The sequence below is a fragment of the Nicotiana tabacum genome, chromosome 11, assembly GCF_000715075.1.
Source record: "Nicotiana tabacum cultivar K326 chromosome 11, ASM71507v2, whole genome shotgun sequence".
In the NCBI taxonomy this organism is placed as follows: domain Eukaryota; kingdom Viridiplantae; phylum Streptophyta; class Magnoliopsida; order Solanales; family Solanaceae; genus Nicotiana; species Nicotiana tabacum.
Window position 1 is genome coordinate 65,635,820 of NC_134090.1, and position 17,026 is coordinate 65,652,845.

The following is a 17,026-nucleotide window of genomic DNA, read 5'->3' on the forward strand; positions in this document are numbered from 1 at the left end:
CACTGCTATTAATATTTGGAAATTTCGTCATATGCTCAGATCACACTACACGAAAGAAACACACACAAGAAAAATCAACTAAAACTGCTCAAATAATTTTATTTTGTTTTGGTTGGTTGCTCGAATATATTTTAAACTCGGAGAAAAGAAATTGTGCATGCAAGAAAAGCAGATGAAAACTGGAAAGATGTAACTACATAATTCATTACAGAGAACCTCACTAGAACCAACAATGATCGTTCCAACAGCTGCAGAATCAAAAACAAGTCATCCAGCCAAGATTTTAGATTATCAATACACTGCCTCTCGAAAAAATTGAACAGCGAGAACCTGTAATTCACCTCCTTCAAAACCATTGTATGTTTGCTTTATCTGAGAACCATTCACCAAGAATATATAAGACCCTAGAAGTAATAATAAAATTTTAGAATAGAACAACCACCAGACATTTAACATTTGCAGTATTCATATAGAATCTCCAGCCAAATGAATCACATTTACATTTCTGAACAGAAGACCCTGTAGAAAAACAAAAATGGAACAACAGAACTGATCTGTGGGGCCTGCATTAAAACTAGCCACAAAGCTGTATGTATGATCTACTATATAAGGATTTCTCCATATGTCCTAATAAGCATGGTGAATATGTAACTTGAAGAGAATTCATGACCCCAATACAAAAGCATGTATCTCAGCCCAGCTAGAGGCAGTATAGAGAACACCAGATAGTCCCTTCCAACAACTTGACAAGTCTACCCCAGCGCACATCTTCTGTTTCTGGACAACACCTGCAAACAGAGGAACAAAAGAAACACCAAAATGATTCCCCACCGTCCTTAGACTTGAGCTCGTACCAAGCACAATGCCAACATCTGCTTCAAGCAAGCAAAGTAAGTCGCCGACTGAATCCCCAATATAAACAGTCAGATCTTTTTTATCATTGCTACAGTTCATTCGAATTTTACTGAATGCTTGAACCTTGTCAATGGGGGATTCAACTTTCTTAACAATTTCACCAGTGGATAGAGATTCTTGAAATATAAACTCATTGGCATGCACATTCAGAGCATCTATACCCCCTGTTCAGCAAAAGGCAGGAAAAGAGAACTGCTTTGTAAGCCAAAAAGGCAGGACAAAATTTAACATCACATTATTAATGACAAATAAAAACGATAACTGTTCAGTAAGACCCTCAACTTCTACCATAACGCAAACAAAATAGAGCTTATGTCATCAGCTTCGGAACCCAACTAAAGATTATTATAAGCATGCCAATACTATATGAAGAATGTTCATATCTCTAAGCTTAAGAGGAAAAGATAAGTCAAAAAGTAAGGATAACGCATGACAAAAAATAAGAACAGGGGAAAGCAAGGTAAATATTAAAAACAAGGAAAATCAGCTTTTTCCTCCACTCTCTTTTCCATTTCCCCCCTTCTTTCTTCTCATTCATTTTGGAAGTGTTTTCCTTTCCCAGGGTAAAAGAAAGAATAGCGGGTGGAAGCAAGATTGGCGCAACGAAGGGGGACAAATGTCACTTGGCAACCAAAAAAAGTTTAGCAAACTTCCTAGCATATCCAGGTGCAACTAAGGAATCAGAAGAGATTTGATAAAAGGTAGATCGACCATAACAATCAACCTACAGCAATAAATTTAGCAGATCTAGTGTACCCAACTGAAACATTATGATTAATGCACATGTTCAACTGAAGTTCCATTTTACTAAGTTGTCTTAGCAATGAAATACCTGAAGAAAAGGAAGACCTAATAAGGTCGCCACACCAGCAATAAGAGAGGACATGAATGTCTGCATTCAGATTTTCATTTCTTATTATGCTCTGGAAGAAGTTGGTGCAACCATCCTGGAGAATCAATCGCTGCCCAGCTCGTTTTATGTCTTCAAGGTTTAAACCTTTCAGTACCCCAGATTCAGTCACCCTAGTATTTGCCCTTTTCTCAAAATCAGAAAGTTCCTCAAGTGTTTTATGCAGTCTTTCATAATCAAATTTTTCCGCTGTAAGAGTAAGATTCTTAGAACAGGTTCATTCCAGCTGTTTAGCAATATTATGATATCAGAAGGTTGAAAAAATCAAAAGATTAAGAAAAAGTGTTACCCTTTTCAATAAGTAACATCTTCTCTATACATTGCTCATACTCTTCAGTGTACTGCTTAGAGAGATCTCCCCATGTATTCCTCAAATCAGCCGACAACATCCGCGCAATTTGATTCTCTGGTCGATTTTGATCAGATCTTGGTGCTGTTATAATTGCAATTTCAGCCAAGATGGCAGAAGAATCAACAACAGTGCATGTCAAATCGAAATCAGAAAATATTGTAAGCCGGTGCTCAGCAGGGTTGTGATCTTTTGACAAAGGGATGACAGCTTTCTGAATAAGTGGCTGGGCTAAGAAGAAACCGATTTCAAGTTTCATTGCTTGATGATAAAGCTTTTCAATGATGTCAAGCTCCTCGCCTGTCAAAGGGACACTCAGTTTATCCAACAAGTCCTCTGTTTGCAGAGCTGATGCCTATTATTTAATAAACAACAGACTTGAGTTCAGTTAAGTAAAATGTGTATTATGTCATAAAATATCTGTCACAAGCTGAATTCATCAGTTTGGCGAGTAAGAATAAACAGCCACATACCTGGAAACCTTCAGAGGTATAACTGTCAATCCACTTCTTGTATGGATGAATTTTCTCTCCCTCGAGGAACGCTTGCAGCTCCTTACCAATGTAGGCGTAAAGTCTCATGCAAGGAGTCATAGCACCTAGAGCATAAGCTGCCAACTTCGTTCTCTCAAATGGCGTGGCAAGTTTAGCAGCTTTTACTCCTTCGACCTTTCCTGAAGCTGTAGCTGATAAAAAATCTGTGTACTTGGCCGTTGCAGGGTTAAGAGTGCACTCTTTGACCAGATCAATGCCCCACTCCTATAGAAGCGATTGTGAAATGATTTATTTTCCCAAGCAAGAAGACATGACATGCACATAAGAGAGTTTAGAATGTACTTTGCTACAGAGGACTCAAGATGATCATAAACATTAACTGTTAACAATGGTTGCTATCACTTATCAGTAACAACACCTCTTAACTTCCTTGCCAAATTAGTTACACTCGAGAGAGATACTGAGATTGTGTTTTCTCGAATAGAAATGAAAATAAAACTCAATATGAAGCTCTCGTGTGTGCTATGTGTGAAGTGCTTAAATATACAGTACTTTCAGACGATATAAACATCTTGGCAGCTCAAAATATTAGCTACTGTGAATCTACAATGATGAATCAGTTGGGCATTAACCATGGACATCATGCTATTTCTGAAGTATAGCAGGAAATGACTTGGATATTGGATAATCAAGAAGCTTGCCATGATAGCACAGATAAACTAACAGTCTGCAGATAGTGCCATTCGTCTATTCGCTTAAAATTTTCCTCTCTTATCCTTTCTGCTACTGTATCCCTAAAAAGGAAGTAGGATATCTTACCCATTCTTTCTTTGCAATAAGCACATAAGACCTACCAAAATGCCTTGACTACTCATCAGCATTAAGTCTTATACACAATGCATAACCAATTTTCAGACAAGTCCTTCATAGCCCATTAAATTCAGACAGACCTTAGTGATCCAAGAAGAAAAATATACTAATAGGTTTTCACTTGAGCTTTCCGCAGCAAAGCAAGTCTACAAGCCACTGCAGTGAGGTTATAGGTCTGATCACATATAACTATGATCTATACTCATTTCAATTGCCTTTGAAGTGTTTAGTTTCCTCTGCCGAGTCATGTTTGCATAGGATAAGACGAAGTTATTTTCTCTTAGTAATGTTAAGAGTTAAAATTACCTATTCTAGAAGTGTGAAAAGTATGCGCCATTTTAGTACGGCAGAATTTTCTTTCAAAGGAAGCAATCACTATTGCAGATAGCTTCAAAGAAAAGGGAAAGGGATACATTTATGGTTTAAAATCCTCTTTAACTAATCTTAAGGACATTCTATTATCTTTTTGTAACCTCCATTTATATCTTTCAATAAGTTAATTATCCCATAAAAAGAAGAATATGAAAGAAAATCTAAAAGGAAGATGATGAATTTGGGACCAAAAGGAATAGTGAGGAATTGATTTTTTCTTTCCTCAAATAGTGAGGAATTGATTTAAGGAATTACCTAAATTATGAAAAAACAACCATATCTTTGACTGCCAACCACTATTATGAGCTCATATGATCTCACATTTCCAATGTGTTGATGATACTGACTTCTTGCTTTCTGAAATACTTCAGGCTTTAGAGACCTCGCCATTCTTAATGTGCTTTTGAAATTACAGGCTTGAACGGTTTCAAATGTTGGGTAGCAAGTATTAGCACCAATCTTTCCAGTTTCAACAGTAGGTGATGACTGACAATAACCAGACCTTTTTATTGACAAGGATATCCCTTAAGAGGTCAACGAAGAAACTCTCACTTTATTGCATCCAACTATTGAAAGATCATTAAGCAGTTAGACAAACGGAAGTGTAACCATTCTTCCTTCCTAAATTATATTGACTAGCACAAAGGACTAAGGAGTGGATAGCACTGCTTATAGCCTTATACACATAAATGATAGACCAAGCGTATAATTTGACCGACTTAGGGCCCGTCTTGCCACAAAGGAATATTATAATAATTGCTCTTCTACTATTAAGATTGCTTCTGTAAGGCGACCCCGGCGCGTTTCATTCTACTATAAGCATCTGTAAAGAGAATTCTCCCATATTTCTTCTCTTTTCACTGTAATCAATAACAAAATGAAACCCATAACAACAGATATGCATAAGTGAAAATTGTATAAATTAAGATGAATTTCCACAATGAACAACCATTCACCTTTTCAAGTGATGTTCTCATTTGGCCCTCAAAACTTGGACAAGAGGGAAAAGAAGTTGTAGAATTTGAGGAAAGGACATTCTTTCCACTTAATAATCCCTCAGACTCATTTTTAGAAGTTTTCTCAGAGGGCATTGACGTTCAAAAAATTAGATAATTCATTCCTCTTAACAGCTCTAACTCATGGAAAACCAAGTTCTTCCTATAGCTTACAAATGTAAAAACCTCTTAGTTCCAACATTACAACCTGTCCTCTCCATTTTCAATAGAAAAAGAGAGGACATATGGAAAACTTTTTCCCAAAATCTAACAATCACATCAATGACATGGCAGGACCACCATTTCTAGAATTGATGAAGATTGCACCTCCTAGTGCTTCTTCAATTTGTTTGTTCGCTTACCAACAAGCACCAACATCTTAAACCTGTATGACCATTTGACCAAACTAGACTAAACAAGCAAAAGGGAACTAACCAACCAGCAGAAACGAAAAGTATGCCTAACTCACTATCAACATTAAGAAAAAGAAGATATCCACCAAATACAAAGTGGTTACTAGAATTTCACCGAGTAATATTATCCCAAAAGAGAATTTGCTCAACATTATTGATTATCAAGACACACCGTGCTACGCGTAAGAGCGCAAATACGCAGTTACTTGACCAATAGTTACTTCACTTTTACAGCAGATCAGAACAAAGTTAAACATGCCCACTGGAGTATCCTTGACTTTGTAAAAAGTACCAAAACATCCACCAATATCAAAAAGAGAAAGACATTAGTTGCAGATCCAAACATCATTTGACAAATAGTTTCTGATTTTATCCACTAGCTCAAGCAGTTCTCATTTTCTCAAAAAGAACCTGCAAGGTCTCCTAGTGTTGAGCCTAATTATACTACGACATCAATCGTAGATCTGTGTTTTTTGCCAACCATAATCATCCTTTGGTATATATATTTTCTTTATCCCTAAAAAGAAACAAAAAAGCAAAAAGCCATCTTGTGTATATACACTTACCAAAGTAATAAATTACCATTTCCTATAACTAATAAGACCTGATGCAACTAAAATATAGGCTAACTGGCATGCAAAGAAAGACACTAAAATGATCTTTTGGCATGAAACCTCATTGGTAGAAAGCTCTGGTTGCAAAGTTGCCACAGTCTCATTTGATAACTAGGAGCAAACTTATCAATTAACTAAATCCTGGCAACCGGTTATCTTATTTGTTTCCTCCTCTCTTGTAATCCTTCTCTCCCTCCTTCGAACTAGTCAAACTATATTGTTTTTTTGCCACCTGCTATGCCCACTAAGCTCTCCCCGTAATCCACACCATCGTGTGCCCAAGATGTATAAGTGAAATTCACTGGAAAAACATATTTTAAAGTACTTCAATATAGACTGACAAATACATAATCTATTGAGACCTCAAACTCCCGACATAGACAAGGTATCTTTACATCTAAAGACTATTCACACCTTACATCAAACAGATGTTAGATGGTCAACTATCACATGCATATAAAGATAGCTTCTGTAAGTGGAGAAGGGTAGAGGGGCGGGCCCATTATCCACCGAGTTTCAAAGGCTGCGGTTGGTCCAGAGGATCGGCCCCAGACGGATTTCTCGGTCATCAAAAAAAAAAGAGAGATAGCTTTTGTGCTAATAACTGTATCCTAAAAGTATGCCAGTGTAGACAATTGAAAGATTGAGAAAACCTGTAGTTTTAGATAGGGAGAAGGTTCAAATTTGTCCCTCTACTATAATATATTGTTTATGTTTGTCCCTCGTTATACTTTTCGTCCATTTTAGCCCCTACCATTAATAAACTCTTCAGATTTGCCCCTAACCCTAATGGCCATACACTGTGGCAGCTGATCCCTCCAATTTTGTCCATTTCAGCTGCCAAGTCAGATAGCCGCATGTCATTCACTACAGAATGGGTCAAGATCTGACTTTCTTTTTAGACCTCAAAAGATTTTTTTATCGTAGGCCACAATATGGGAAAATGATGTGTCAAACCAACAATGGAGTAATCACGGCAGCAAAATCAAATTTAACAGAATGTGAAGCGATTCACAACTGCAAGAAATGACAATAGTGAAAACCCAGCAGTAAGTTTAGATCCATGACCAACTATTTGGCCATGGAAGACAAACTTGACTATTTCAGCTACAAGTTCAAATATTGGCTTCAACTATAACAAATGAAAGTGCTCTGAAGCTAAGTCCCTCAAGGTTGCAGGTATAAAATTGAAATCGGTAAAGGGAAACGGCAAAGGAATTTATATTTGTGTTCATAAAGAAAAATTCAGAATGAAAAATCTACTCATAACTGTATTCTCAATTTTTTTGAAGAGCACGGACAACGCAAATATAAAGTGAAAGAAGAAATATTTGTAGTATATTTGCAGAAGAAGATGACTCTCTCATATCCCAAGTGCGGGCAGTCAATTGGATCAGTCAAAACAAATAAAATAAGGCACAAACTAAATAGTAATCTCAGATATCCTGAATGCAGTCCTCATTTATTTCCCAACCACAAGATCAACCCCCGCTTTTACATGCTATTTTTAATAAGTAAGCCTGTTTTTAAACGACGCCGGAGAATGTTTCAGACCCGATCGAAGACTCTGCCACCTTTTCTTTCCTCTCTTTTATTTCGTTCTCTCTCCTGGGCCATCTGACTTGGCATCTTTTTTTTTAATCTGACTTGGCAGCTGAGATGGAAAAAAATTGGTGAGGTCAGCTGCCACAGTGTAGGACCGTTAGGGTTAGGGGCAAATCTGAAGAGTTTGTTAACGGTAGGGGATGAAATGAACGAAAAGTATAACGGAGGACAAATATAAACAATATACAATAGTAGAGGGGTAAATTCAGACCTTCTCCCTTTTAGATAACCACTAATAAAAGTAACATTAAAATGATTGGACCCAAATACAGCAAAATGATTATAGAGGATTCACATAGCAGACCCTAACTTTATTTGGGATTAGGCTCAATTGATTGATTTACTGATAGTTGTATGCTCAAAGTAATGCCTAAATATCGTCCACCCCGCATTCTAAACAAAAAAGTGTTGGAAAATGCAAACCTTACACGCACATCCGCACCCATACCCTGGTCCACATAACATACTGCTGAATGGGTTACGACAGAGATCCATTTCACCAGGTTGTGCACAAATGTATATAGTGCCTTCTAGGCTACTAAACTTTTCGAGGTTGAAAGACTAGTTAAACTCTTAATATAGTGATGTCGCCAGATTTGACTTTATCCTTAGAAATATTTTGAATAGTGAGGATGCAAAAGCTAAAGTTGGAGATGGTAACTTAGGTTGGCAAAATTATAAGTTCATAACTAAAGTAATTTTTACATCAAACTTCTCCCAGACATCAAAGTCCCTGTAAGTTTCAAGATAAATGACCTAGTCTTTTTTTTTAAGCATCGACAGATGAATGTACTCACTTACATGGAAAATGGTAATAAATTAAAAAAGAGAATTATAGATCACATTCCTTTCCGACGAGCCTACTCAAGATTAAAAGAAAGCCAGATGTATGCTTCGTCTACCGCTAGAACTAAGCAAAAGCTTCATGTTTTGTTGCAAAAGCAAATTGAACGGACAATACAAATGGGTAAAAGGATCCAACATCCCTTTTCCAGTGCATTCAAAACAAGGGTTTAAGTTCTATGACTGAGGTTAAAGTCAACCATATCTCTCAGGAGGAAAGAAGCAACAGGAAATTTGTGGACATGGCCATACTAATCACAAAGTGGTGAATGAGAAACTTGAATTTAATGGAAAAGAAACTGGGTCAGTGACTCATATCTTACTTTTAAAACTGAATCATGCATTTTAAGTTCTTCAATAACATTCTTCCGCAATTCACTAATGCCAACCTTCGCATCGTCATCATCAGTACACTCTTCTGCAGCTTCATACCTGCAGGTTTTTTTTTTAAATCTTAACAAACTTCTTAGCAGAAGAAAGACATGAAATAAAATTATTACACGACCAGCAAAGACCATGCAAAAACAGATCTTATTGCCCCCAAAAATCGATCATTAGTCCAAACTCTTACAATTATTAGCAATAACATAGAGCATCAAAACCACTAAACCCAAAAAAATTCCGGCATCCTAGCAAAACAATGTGAATAGAAGAACTTTAAGAAAGAGTACATATAATTCATTACCAAAAGAGACCTAAAAATGAGAATAAGGTTGAAATTCATTTTACGGTCCTTAAACTATGGGTGGGGGAATTTCACCCCCAGGTCTTGACTGGATACACCCTTGCAAAATCGTAGCAATTTCTGGCAAAAAATAAAGGACCAAAATAATGGATAGTCTGGATGAAAATACTTCAAAAAAGAAGAAGTTATACCATTAAGTGGAGGTAAAAGAAATCCTGTAGAAGATAAGAGAGCAAACAAAAAGGAAAAACAAAGGAGAGAGGACTTAGAAGTTTTAACTTTAAACTTGTAGAGAAGAATCGAGACAGACTATTGTCTTGTCCCTTTAAGTTTACATCTAGCATTGGAGAGAAATTGGAGATTGATCACAACAAAAGTTCGGAAAAGGCCGACCAAGTCAGAGAATGAAAAGACAAATCGACCAGAAAAACATCTAGCATTTTGTTTTTCCTTTTCTTCTCTTAGGTTGTTCTTTTTCTTTCACTTAACCAGAAAAAAGTTATTTTCATGTATATTTTTCCCCTCCACAACTTTAATGCTTTATTTTACCTGAACATGCCGAAACTCTAGCACACATTCCCTTAAAGGGTAAAGTAATCCACTAGCCATATTCAGGCCTGTAAATTGGATTTCTCCACAGGAATGAATTTCATACTTCTAGTACATTTTAGTTGAAATGGATAGATATTTTTAGTGCCACTTCTTGTACATTTTGACCAACTAACAAAATTAAAGATCCTCTTCTATGTAGATGGACTAAGTCCACATTCTTTCAAATGTCAGATAGACATTCCCTTTTCTTTCTGTTAGTTAAATCCCATTTTCTTTCCCTGAAAAATAAAGTTAAGACACATAAAATGCTATTCCATAAGCCCTTATACGCCTGGAGAAAAGGAAATAAATAATACAACAAAGAAGGTAGCAACTTTCTTGATTTTCCTTAGAAACCAAATAAACACAGTACTTATAAAAACAATAAAAACAAGAAATCACAAATAAACACAAATGACATCATTTCCACCAGCCAAAGATAATTAACGGTACCAGACAGAAGAAAAACATATACTCCCTTTTTCTCAAATTTATGTGATACTCTTTGCTTTTTAGTTTGTCCAAACATAAAATGATACATTTCTATATATAGAAACAAATTAACTTTAAGCTTCTTGCTTTAGCCTTAGTGAGATGATTCATAGAGACACAAATATCTATAGCATATTTCAACTACAAGTTCAAAAGTTCTTTGCATCACAATTTTGGGGAACGGAGGGAGTAATTACTAAAAAAATATTCTAACATAAATTTACACTTTAAAGCACCAACCAATTACTGCAGTAACAGAAAAAAGAAATACATAATCACTGAAACATTTTCTAAGGAGTAACATTTATTATTTATTATTTAAAGAAAAGGAAGTGAAGAACTGACGCTTGAGCGAAGGATTTGAGGAAGTGAACATCCTGAGCAATGTAATGGCGGAAAGTATCCAGATTTAGGGTTCCTGATGCCAAACTAACCACAAACGGAGTGTAGAGTGCGAACGTAGACTCTCTCTTGAACTTGATCCAACACTTCCTCGCTATACCCACACATTCCTCCTCTACCGGAAACTTGTTCACCGCCGCCGCCGGCTTTGGTTTCGCCGACGCCATTGTAATGGGCGATCGTAAATACCGAGAGTGACGGGGGTATAATTGGAATCCTAACCCAAGAAGCGCGTTGGAATTGGAGAATTTGATCACTGGGTTAACAAGAAGGGGCGATAATAATAAGAAGCGCATAAATAAGGCAGCTTTTGTCTTTTCAGTAATTTGTGGGAATTTATGAAATTTGGGATTGTAAATGAAGATAAGAAATTTTTTAGTGTTTGTAGTTTGTAGTATTCTACATGGTGCAAGTATGTATAATATGGAGGGAAGAGCAGAGTAGATTTTTGGTTGGGGGCTTTGGAATGGAAGCAAGGAAAAGGGGAGAAAGGGAGTGAGGCGTTTGGTAGTGATTTGCCACTCGGAAGTGAAAGGAGCTTCTAAAAAGTGAAACTAGCAATTTTGGTAAGGAACCAAACCATGATTGGGATGAACAAGTAGAAAGAAGTTTTAGGAATTTTGCTAAAGCACCATCGTTTAGAGCCCATTAGATATACTTTGTCTAATTATCATTTATAATTGTAACAAAAATTGTCCTCAAAACCTCTAGTAACTAAGTAAAGGCTCTAGCAAACTAAACTACAAGCACGTTAACCTCTTGTTTCTGTTCAAAACAATTAATCTCTTATTTTGTGAATTTGCTATAAAATTCAAATATAGTTATAAATGGTAAATTTATTAAAAGTATAGTTGTAAATGATAAATACAATTTATCTATTTGATGTATCGCATAATTTCCCAAAAAGTTTAGTAGGATCTGAATTGTGAGCCCAGTCCACCAGACTCTTATTTATTATTAGGATTTTTATATAAATAGTTGGTCTAATTTTATTTTGTTTTTTTTTTTTACTTTTTCTAACCATTATAAATGGTATCAACATGTCGGGTTGGTCCAGACCAACCCTGGGGAAAAATAGCCAGACCAATCTCGGTACTAGTTCGGTACGGGTTAATTTTACTAAGCTTAAGCGAGCTGGTCTTTGGGGTCTAATTTTGGCCCCGATGGGTCGGGCTTATAAATATTGCGTCGAGCCATGTTTTGTAAAATAAATTATGTCCTATAAAATTAATAAATATATTAAACCATAATTTTTATTTGAATGTTATGAAACTTCTAAATTATAAATAAATAAATTAGACATCAAACTTTAATGAGTAAAGTATTAAAAACTTAAATAAAAATTTAGTTTATATTAAGTGAAAGTAAAACATAAATAATAAGAATAATATTTGGATAAAACTTTCAAAGGCTTAAGAATTTGTTACGACTCGGAATCCTAACTTCGTAGTTATGATGACGCTTAATATCCACTTGCTAGGCAGACCGACGTGAAATAGATAATAAACCGATTTTAACAGTTGAAATCCAAATATTAACAATGAAACCGATATAAGTCTGAAGTAAAGTAAAATAATATCGAACAACGAAGTCTAAAGATATCGCAGAACCTAGAGTCATGACTACATGAGCATCTAGAGTGCTACAAATAAGGTCTGAACAAAATACAATTGTTTTGAAACTCAATAAAACAGTAAAGATATAAAGGAAAGGGACTTTAGGGTTGCGGGCGCCATGCAACTATACCTCAAGTCTCTGAATGTGACTGAATTCGAACAGGGAGCTACTGAGCATCGCTAGGACCAATACCAGAATCTGCACAAGAAGTGTAAAAGTGTCGTATGAGTACAACCGACCCAATGCACTCCGTAAGTATCGAGTTTAACCTTGACGACGTAGTGACGAGGATATGACAAGACACCTATGTGAATAAACTTGTACAAACGTATATAAAGCAACAGTAGTAACAGAGAATGAGAACATACTAACTGGGAGGGGACATGTAAAAAGGGGAAGTTATAATAAATACGGCAAGTATAATTTCACGAAATAACCAAGTAAATTCACCAAACTGTAAATCGGTTAAATCAATAATATGAAAATGACACGGCATCACCCTTCGTGCTTTTACTCTCTTCCTTACCATGTAATAATGAATAAATGTATGAAATGGCACGTCATCACCCTTCATGCTTTTACTCTCTTCCTCACCATGTAATAATGATAATAATATGAATTTGAATGATAGACAATATGGAGAACAATTCAACTTCAAATACGGTGCCATGATGTCCAAACTTCAACTTCCAAAAATATTTAATAACTTGGAAATACGCAACAAATATGAAAAGAATAATCAATGAAGTAATAATCAAACCTAAGCATGGATATCAAAATTAACGGAATAATATAATACATAAAATAATTTCTAGTTGTATGCTTTAACTCAATAACAATACATAGATACTCGTCACCTTACATATACGTTGTTTCCACACATAAAGCATATAGCAAATAGACCAACAAGTCTTAATCCCTCAAGTCAAGGTTAGCCACGATACTTACCTCACTCTACAATCAAATCAAAGCTCAACCACGACTTTTCCTCTGTAATTAGCCTCCAAACCAATCAAATCTAACCAAATATAGTTCAAACAATTCAAGATAAGCTTGAGAAACTACCCACGAGTGAAAAAGATTCAATCTTTAATGTTTTGAAAAACGTCAACAAAAGTCAACCTCGAGCTTGCTTGGTCAAAAACTGAGATTCAGACCAAAACTCAAATTCCTATTCACCCTCGAGCCCAGTTATGTGATTAGTTTCGAAATCCGACCTTGATTTGAGATCTAAATCTCAATTTCTCAAAATCCTGAATTTCTATCTAAATCCCTAATTTCTACCATGAAAAAGCATAGATTAAAGGTTGAAATCAACGAGTGTTTATGGAAATGTAAGGAAACAAGTTAAAATTTACTAGCCTATGAAGTTGGGATGAAAAAAATCTTCAAAATAGCCTCTAGGCCGAGTTCAAACTTGAAAATGATGAAAATTTGGATAAATCCCGACTTTGAGAGATTTAAATCACTCGGCATCAGGCCTTCTTCGCGTTCGTGAAGGGCCTGATGCGTTCGCGATGCACAGCGGCCAGAATGGCCTACGCATTCGCGAAGTATCTCATGCGTTCTCGAAGGCTTCACCTCCCTGGACTTTGTGTTCACGAGCTAAGGCTCGCATTTGCGTAGAGTAATAGCTAAGTTCCTTCTCAATCCCGCTAACCCTACGCGTTCGTGAGAGGCTGGTCGCGTTCGTGACCAAGCCATCACGTTCGTGGTGAAAGAATCCACCCAACCCCAGGTTCCCCTTCATGATCGCGAGAGTAGCTTCGTAATCGCGAATCACAATGCACCAAACACCAGAAAACCAGTTGAAGCTACAACCTCTAAGTCCAAAAATGACCCGTAGCCTATTCGAAATCATCTGAGCCCCTCGGGCTCCAAACAAACACGCACACAAGTGTAATAACATCATATAAACTCGATCGCGTGATCAAAATACCAAAATAATACCTAGAACTACGAATCGGACATCAAAATGCATAAAATTTTAAAAGAAACTCAAGAACTTTCAAATTCACAATCGAGCGTCCGTATCATATCAAATAAACTCCGTTTTACACCAAATTTCGCAGACAAGTTGTAAATGGTAAAATGAATCTACACCATGTTCCTAAACCAAAATCCAAACTCGGTAGCAACAAAGTCAACCTACGATCAAACTTAGAAATTTTTTAAACCTTCAAATTACTAGTTTTCAACAAATCACGTCAAATCAAGTTAGGGACTTCCAAATTCAATTTCGGACATATGTCCAAGTCCAAAATCATGATACGAACCCATCGAGATCATTAAAATACCGATCCGGATCCATTTACATAAAATGTTGACCATAGTCAATTCAAATCCTTTTAAAGGAAAAAATTTACATTTTCTTCAATTTTCACATTAAAACTTTCCAAAAAAACACGAACTGTGCACATAAATTGAGAAACACTAAACGGAGCTAGTCAAAGTCTCAAAATGCAAATATAGGCACTAAAACTCAAAATGACCTACCAGGTCATCACACTCTCCACTTCTAAAGCAAACATTCGTCCTCGAACGGACATAGAAAGGTACCTGGAGTGGTGAAAAGGTGAGGGTATATACTCCACATATCGAACTCGGACTCGATCGACTGACCTCTCCATTGCACCCGAATGAAAAGATTAACTCTTATACCTCAACTTTCGGATCTACCGGGCTAGAATGACCACCAGCCCTCCTTATAAACCAAATCCTTGTCCAATTGGACTGAGCTAAAATCTAATACATGGGACGAATCACCGTGATACTTCCAGAGCATGGTAACATGGAACACTAGTTAAACTGCTAATAAGCTAGGTGGCAATGCAAGTTTGTAAGACACCACACCAACTCTCTCAAGAATCTCAAAAGGTACGATATACCTAGGGACCAACTTGCCCTTCTTCCGGAACCTCATCATACTCTTCATGGGTGAAACCTGGAGCAAAACCCTCTCTCCAACCTGAACAATCTTGACCTTTTCCAAGGCATCCTGAACCAAATCGGTACCCAACAACTGAGCCTATCCCGTCTCAAACCAACCAACTGGAGAACGGTAACGCCTCTCATATAAGGCCTCATAAAGAGCCATCTGAATACTCATTTTATAGCTGTTGTTGTAGGTAAACTCCAAAAGCGGCAATAACTGAACCCAAGAACCCCCAAAATCCATAACACATGCGTGAAACATATCCTCCAATATCTGAATGGTGCGCTCGGACTACCCGTTTGTCTGGGGATGAAATGTATAAATTCAACTCATGTGCCTAACTCACGTTGTACGGCTCTCTAGGAGTGCAATGTGAACTACGTACCCCAATCAGAAAATAATAGACACCAGTATGATCGGAGCCAACCCTGCACCACTACAAAGTAGCGAGAGTGGTCGAAGCAGCTTTTACCCGAGATGGTCGGGATCGAATTCCATGGGGAGCTAGAAATGGGAATTGGGTTCCTATATAAGCTAGAGATACGTAATTGCTCTTAATTACTCTTCCAATCATCTTTGCTCTTTTAATTACTTCTAATATTATGCTAATAAGATGCTAAATTAAGCTAAGAGTAAGATACTTAAAAGGTTGTCTAAATGGTTAAAGAGTCATCTTTAGGGAAGTGACTTTCTCCTAAGTGAATACTTGACGGGTTCTCTAATCTAAGGCAAGGTTGTTATGTTGGGGATTACGATATAACCAATGTACGAAACTTCTCACTCTATACCTCTCGGTAGTTTGAGTGATTTTGCCCTAATTGACTTTCTCAAGACCAATTGGGTATGATAATTTGTACAAGCAATTTAGGTTCAAGTCGGGTATTATTATCTCTAGGTTTAACCCTTTAATTAGAGCTATTAATCTCTTGAATACGCCCCAATTCCTTGTTGGACTAATTTTCCTAGACTCAAGCTCTCTTTCTTAAGAAGAGCCCAAGCCAAAAAGGCACAAATTAGTGTTTGCAACCACTAATTCAACATGGAAAACACAAATTAGTCCAAATATCAAACATCCATAGACATTCAAGCCTTAAAACTCAAGACTCATCAAATACACACACTAGGGTTGAGCCACAACCCTAGGTAATGGGTCTAGCTACTCATAATAATAGAAGAAAACAAAGAAATAGATGAAGAAAAACCCATAAGATTTAATTACAAACTAAGATAAAGAAACTTTAGTGTTAAAGTAACTATAAATTACTCAAAATGGTCAAAACACCACCGTTTACGAGCGCAGCTCAAAGTTAAATTACAATTGATGACCTAAAAATGGGAAAAAAGTATTTATACTAGGCTAAATTTTTTGGACAAAAAATACCCATGCGGGGGTAGTGTGGTCTGCACAAAATCGAGTGCGGCCGCGGTGAGGCTTGGCTTTAGATCTCTGCTCTCTGAACTTGGCCACCGGGGGCCACATAAAATGCACCGCGACCGCGATGGCTTCTTCTGCAGTCCGCACAAAAAGGACTGCAAACCGCATTGGCTATAATTCTCCAAAGTCCCAACTCTCTGAACTCCTTCTTTGCAAACCGCACAATCTCGATTGCGGCCGCGGTGAATCCATTGTAGTCCGCACAAAATGCTTTGCGGCCGCATTGCTTGAGCTTCCAAAATATGCACTCTCTGAATCTCCTCACTACGGACCGCACTAAATGGAGTGCGGTCGCAGTGGACCTGTTGCACTTTGCCTGGACTTGTTCTTGGTACTTGTGCATGTTTCACTCCTTTTTGAGCTGGTTTTGACTAATTGTCACCTTTTTTACCAAACCCTGCAAACAAGTATAACATGTAAGCCTTTGGGATTATTTTGTACACATTTTTAATCAAAACTCAAGTAAGAAGGAGTGTAAAATGAACCATA

General features: G+C 36.9%; 1 protein-coding gene across 1 annotated transcript; it reads right to left on the reverse strand.

The window, feature by feature from the left end:
* Window positions 1-422: 422 nt before the first annotated feature.
* On the reverse strand, window positions 423-11,198 carry LOC107819674 (bifunctional TH2 protein, mitochondrial). Its single transcript, XM_016645813.2, has 6 exons — window positions 10,494-11,198; window positions 8,704-8,812; window positions 2,648-2,932; window positions 2,115-2,529; window positions 1,748-2,014; window positions 423-1,079 (listed from the first exon to the last, which is right to left on the reverse strand). The coding sequence occupies exons 1-6, from the start codon at window positions 10,844-10,846 to the stop codon at window positions 664-666; spliced, it is 1,845 nt and encodes a 614-aa protein (XP_016501299.1). The 5' UTR covers window positions 10,847-11,198; the 3' UTR covers window positions 423-663.
* Between the last annotated feature and the right edge of the window lie 5,828 nt (window positions 11,199-17,026).

Bases quoted from the DNA above. Each gene is read 5' to 3' on its own strand.
- LOC107819674 (XM_016645813.2), bottom strand. From the start codon at position 10,846: ATGCGCTTCTTATTATTATCGCCCCTTCTTGTTAACCCAGTGATCAAA. The intron at 8,813-10,493 runs GTCAGTTCTTCA...AAAAACCTGCAG, and splicing joins CTCAAATCCTTCGCTCAAGC to GTATGAAGCTGCAGAAGAGT. The intron at 2,530-2,647 runs GTATGTGGCTGT...ATTAAATAATAG, and splicing joins ATACCTCTGAAGGTTTCCAG to GCATCAGCTCTGCAAACAGA.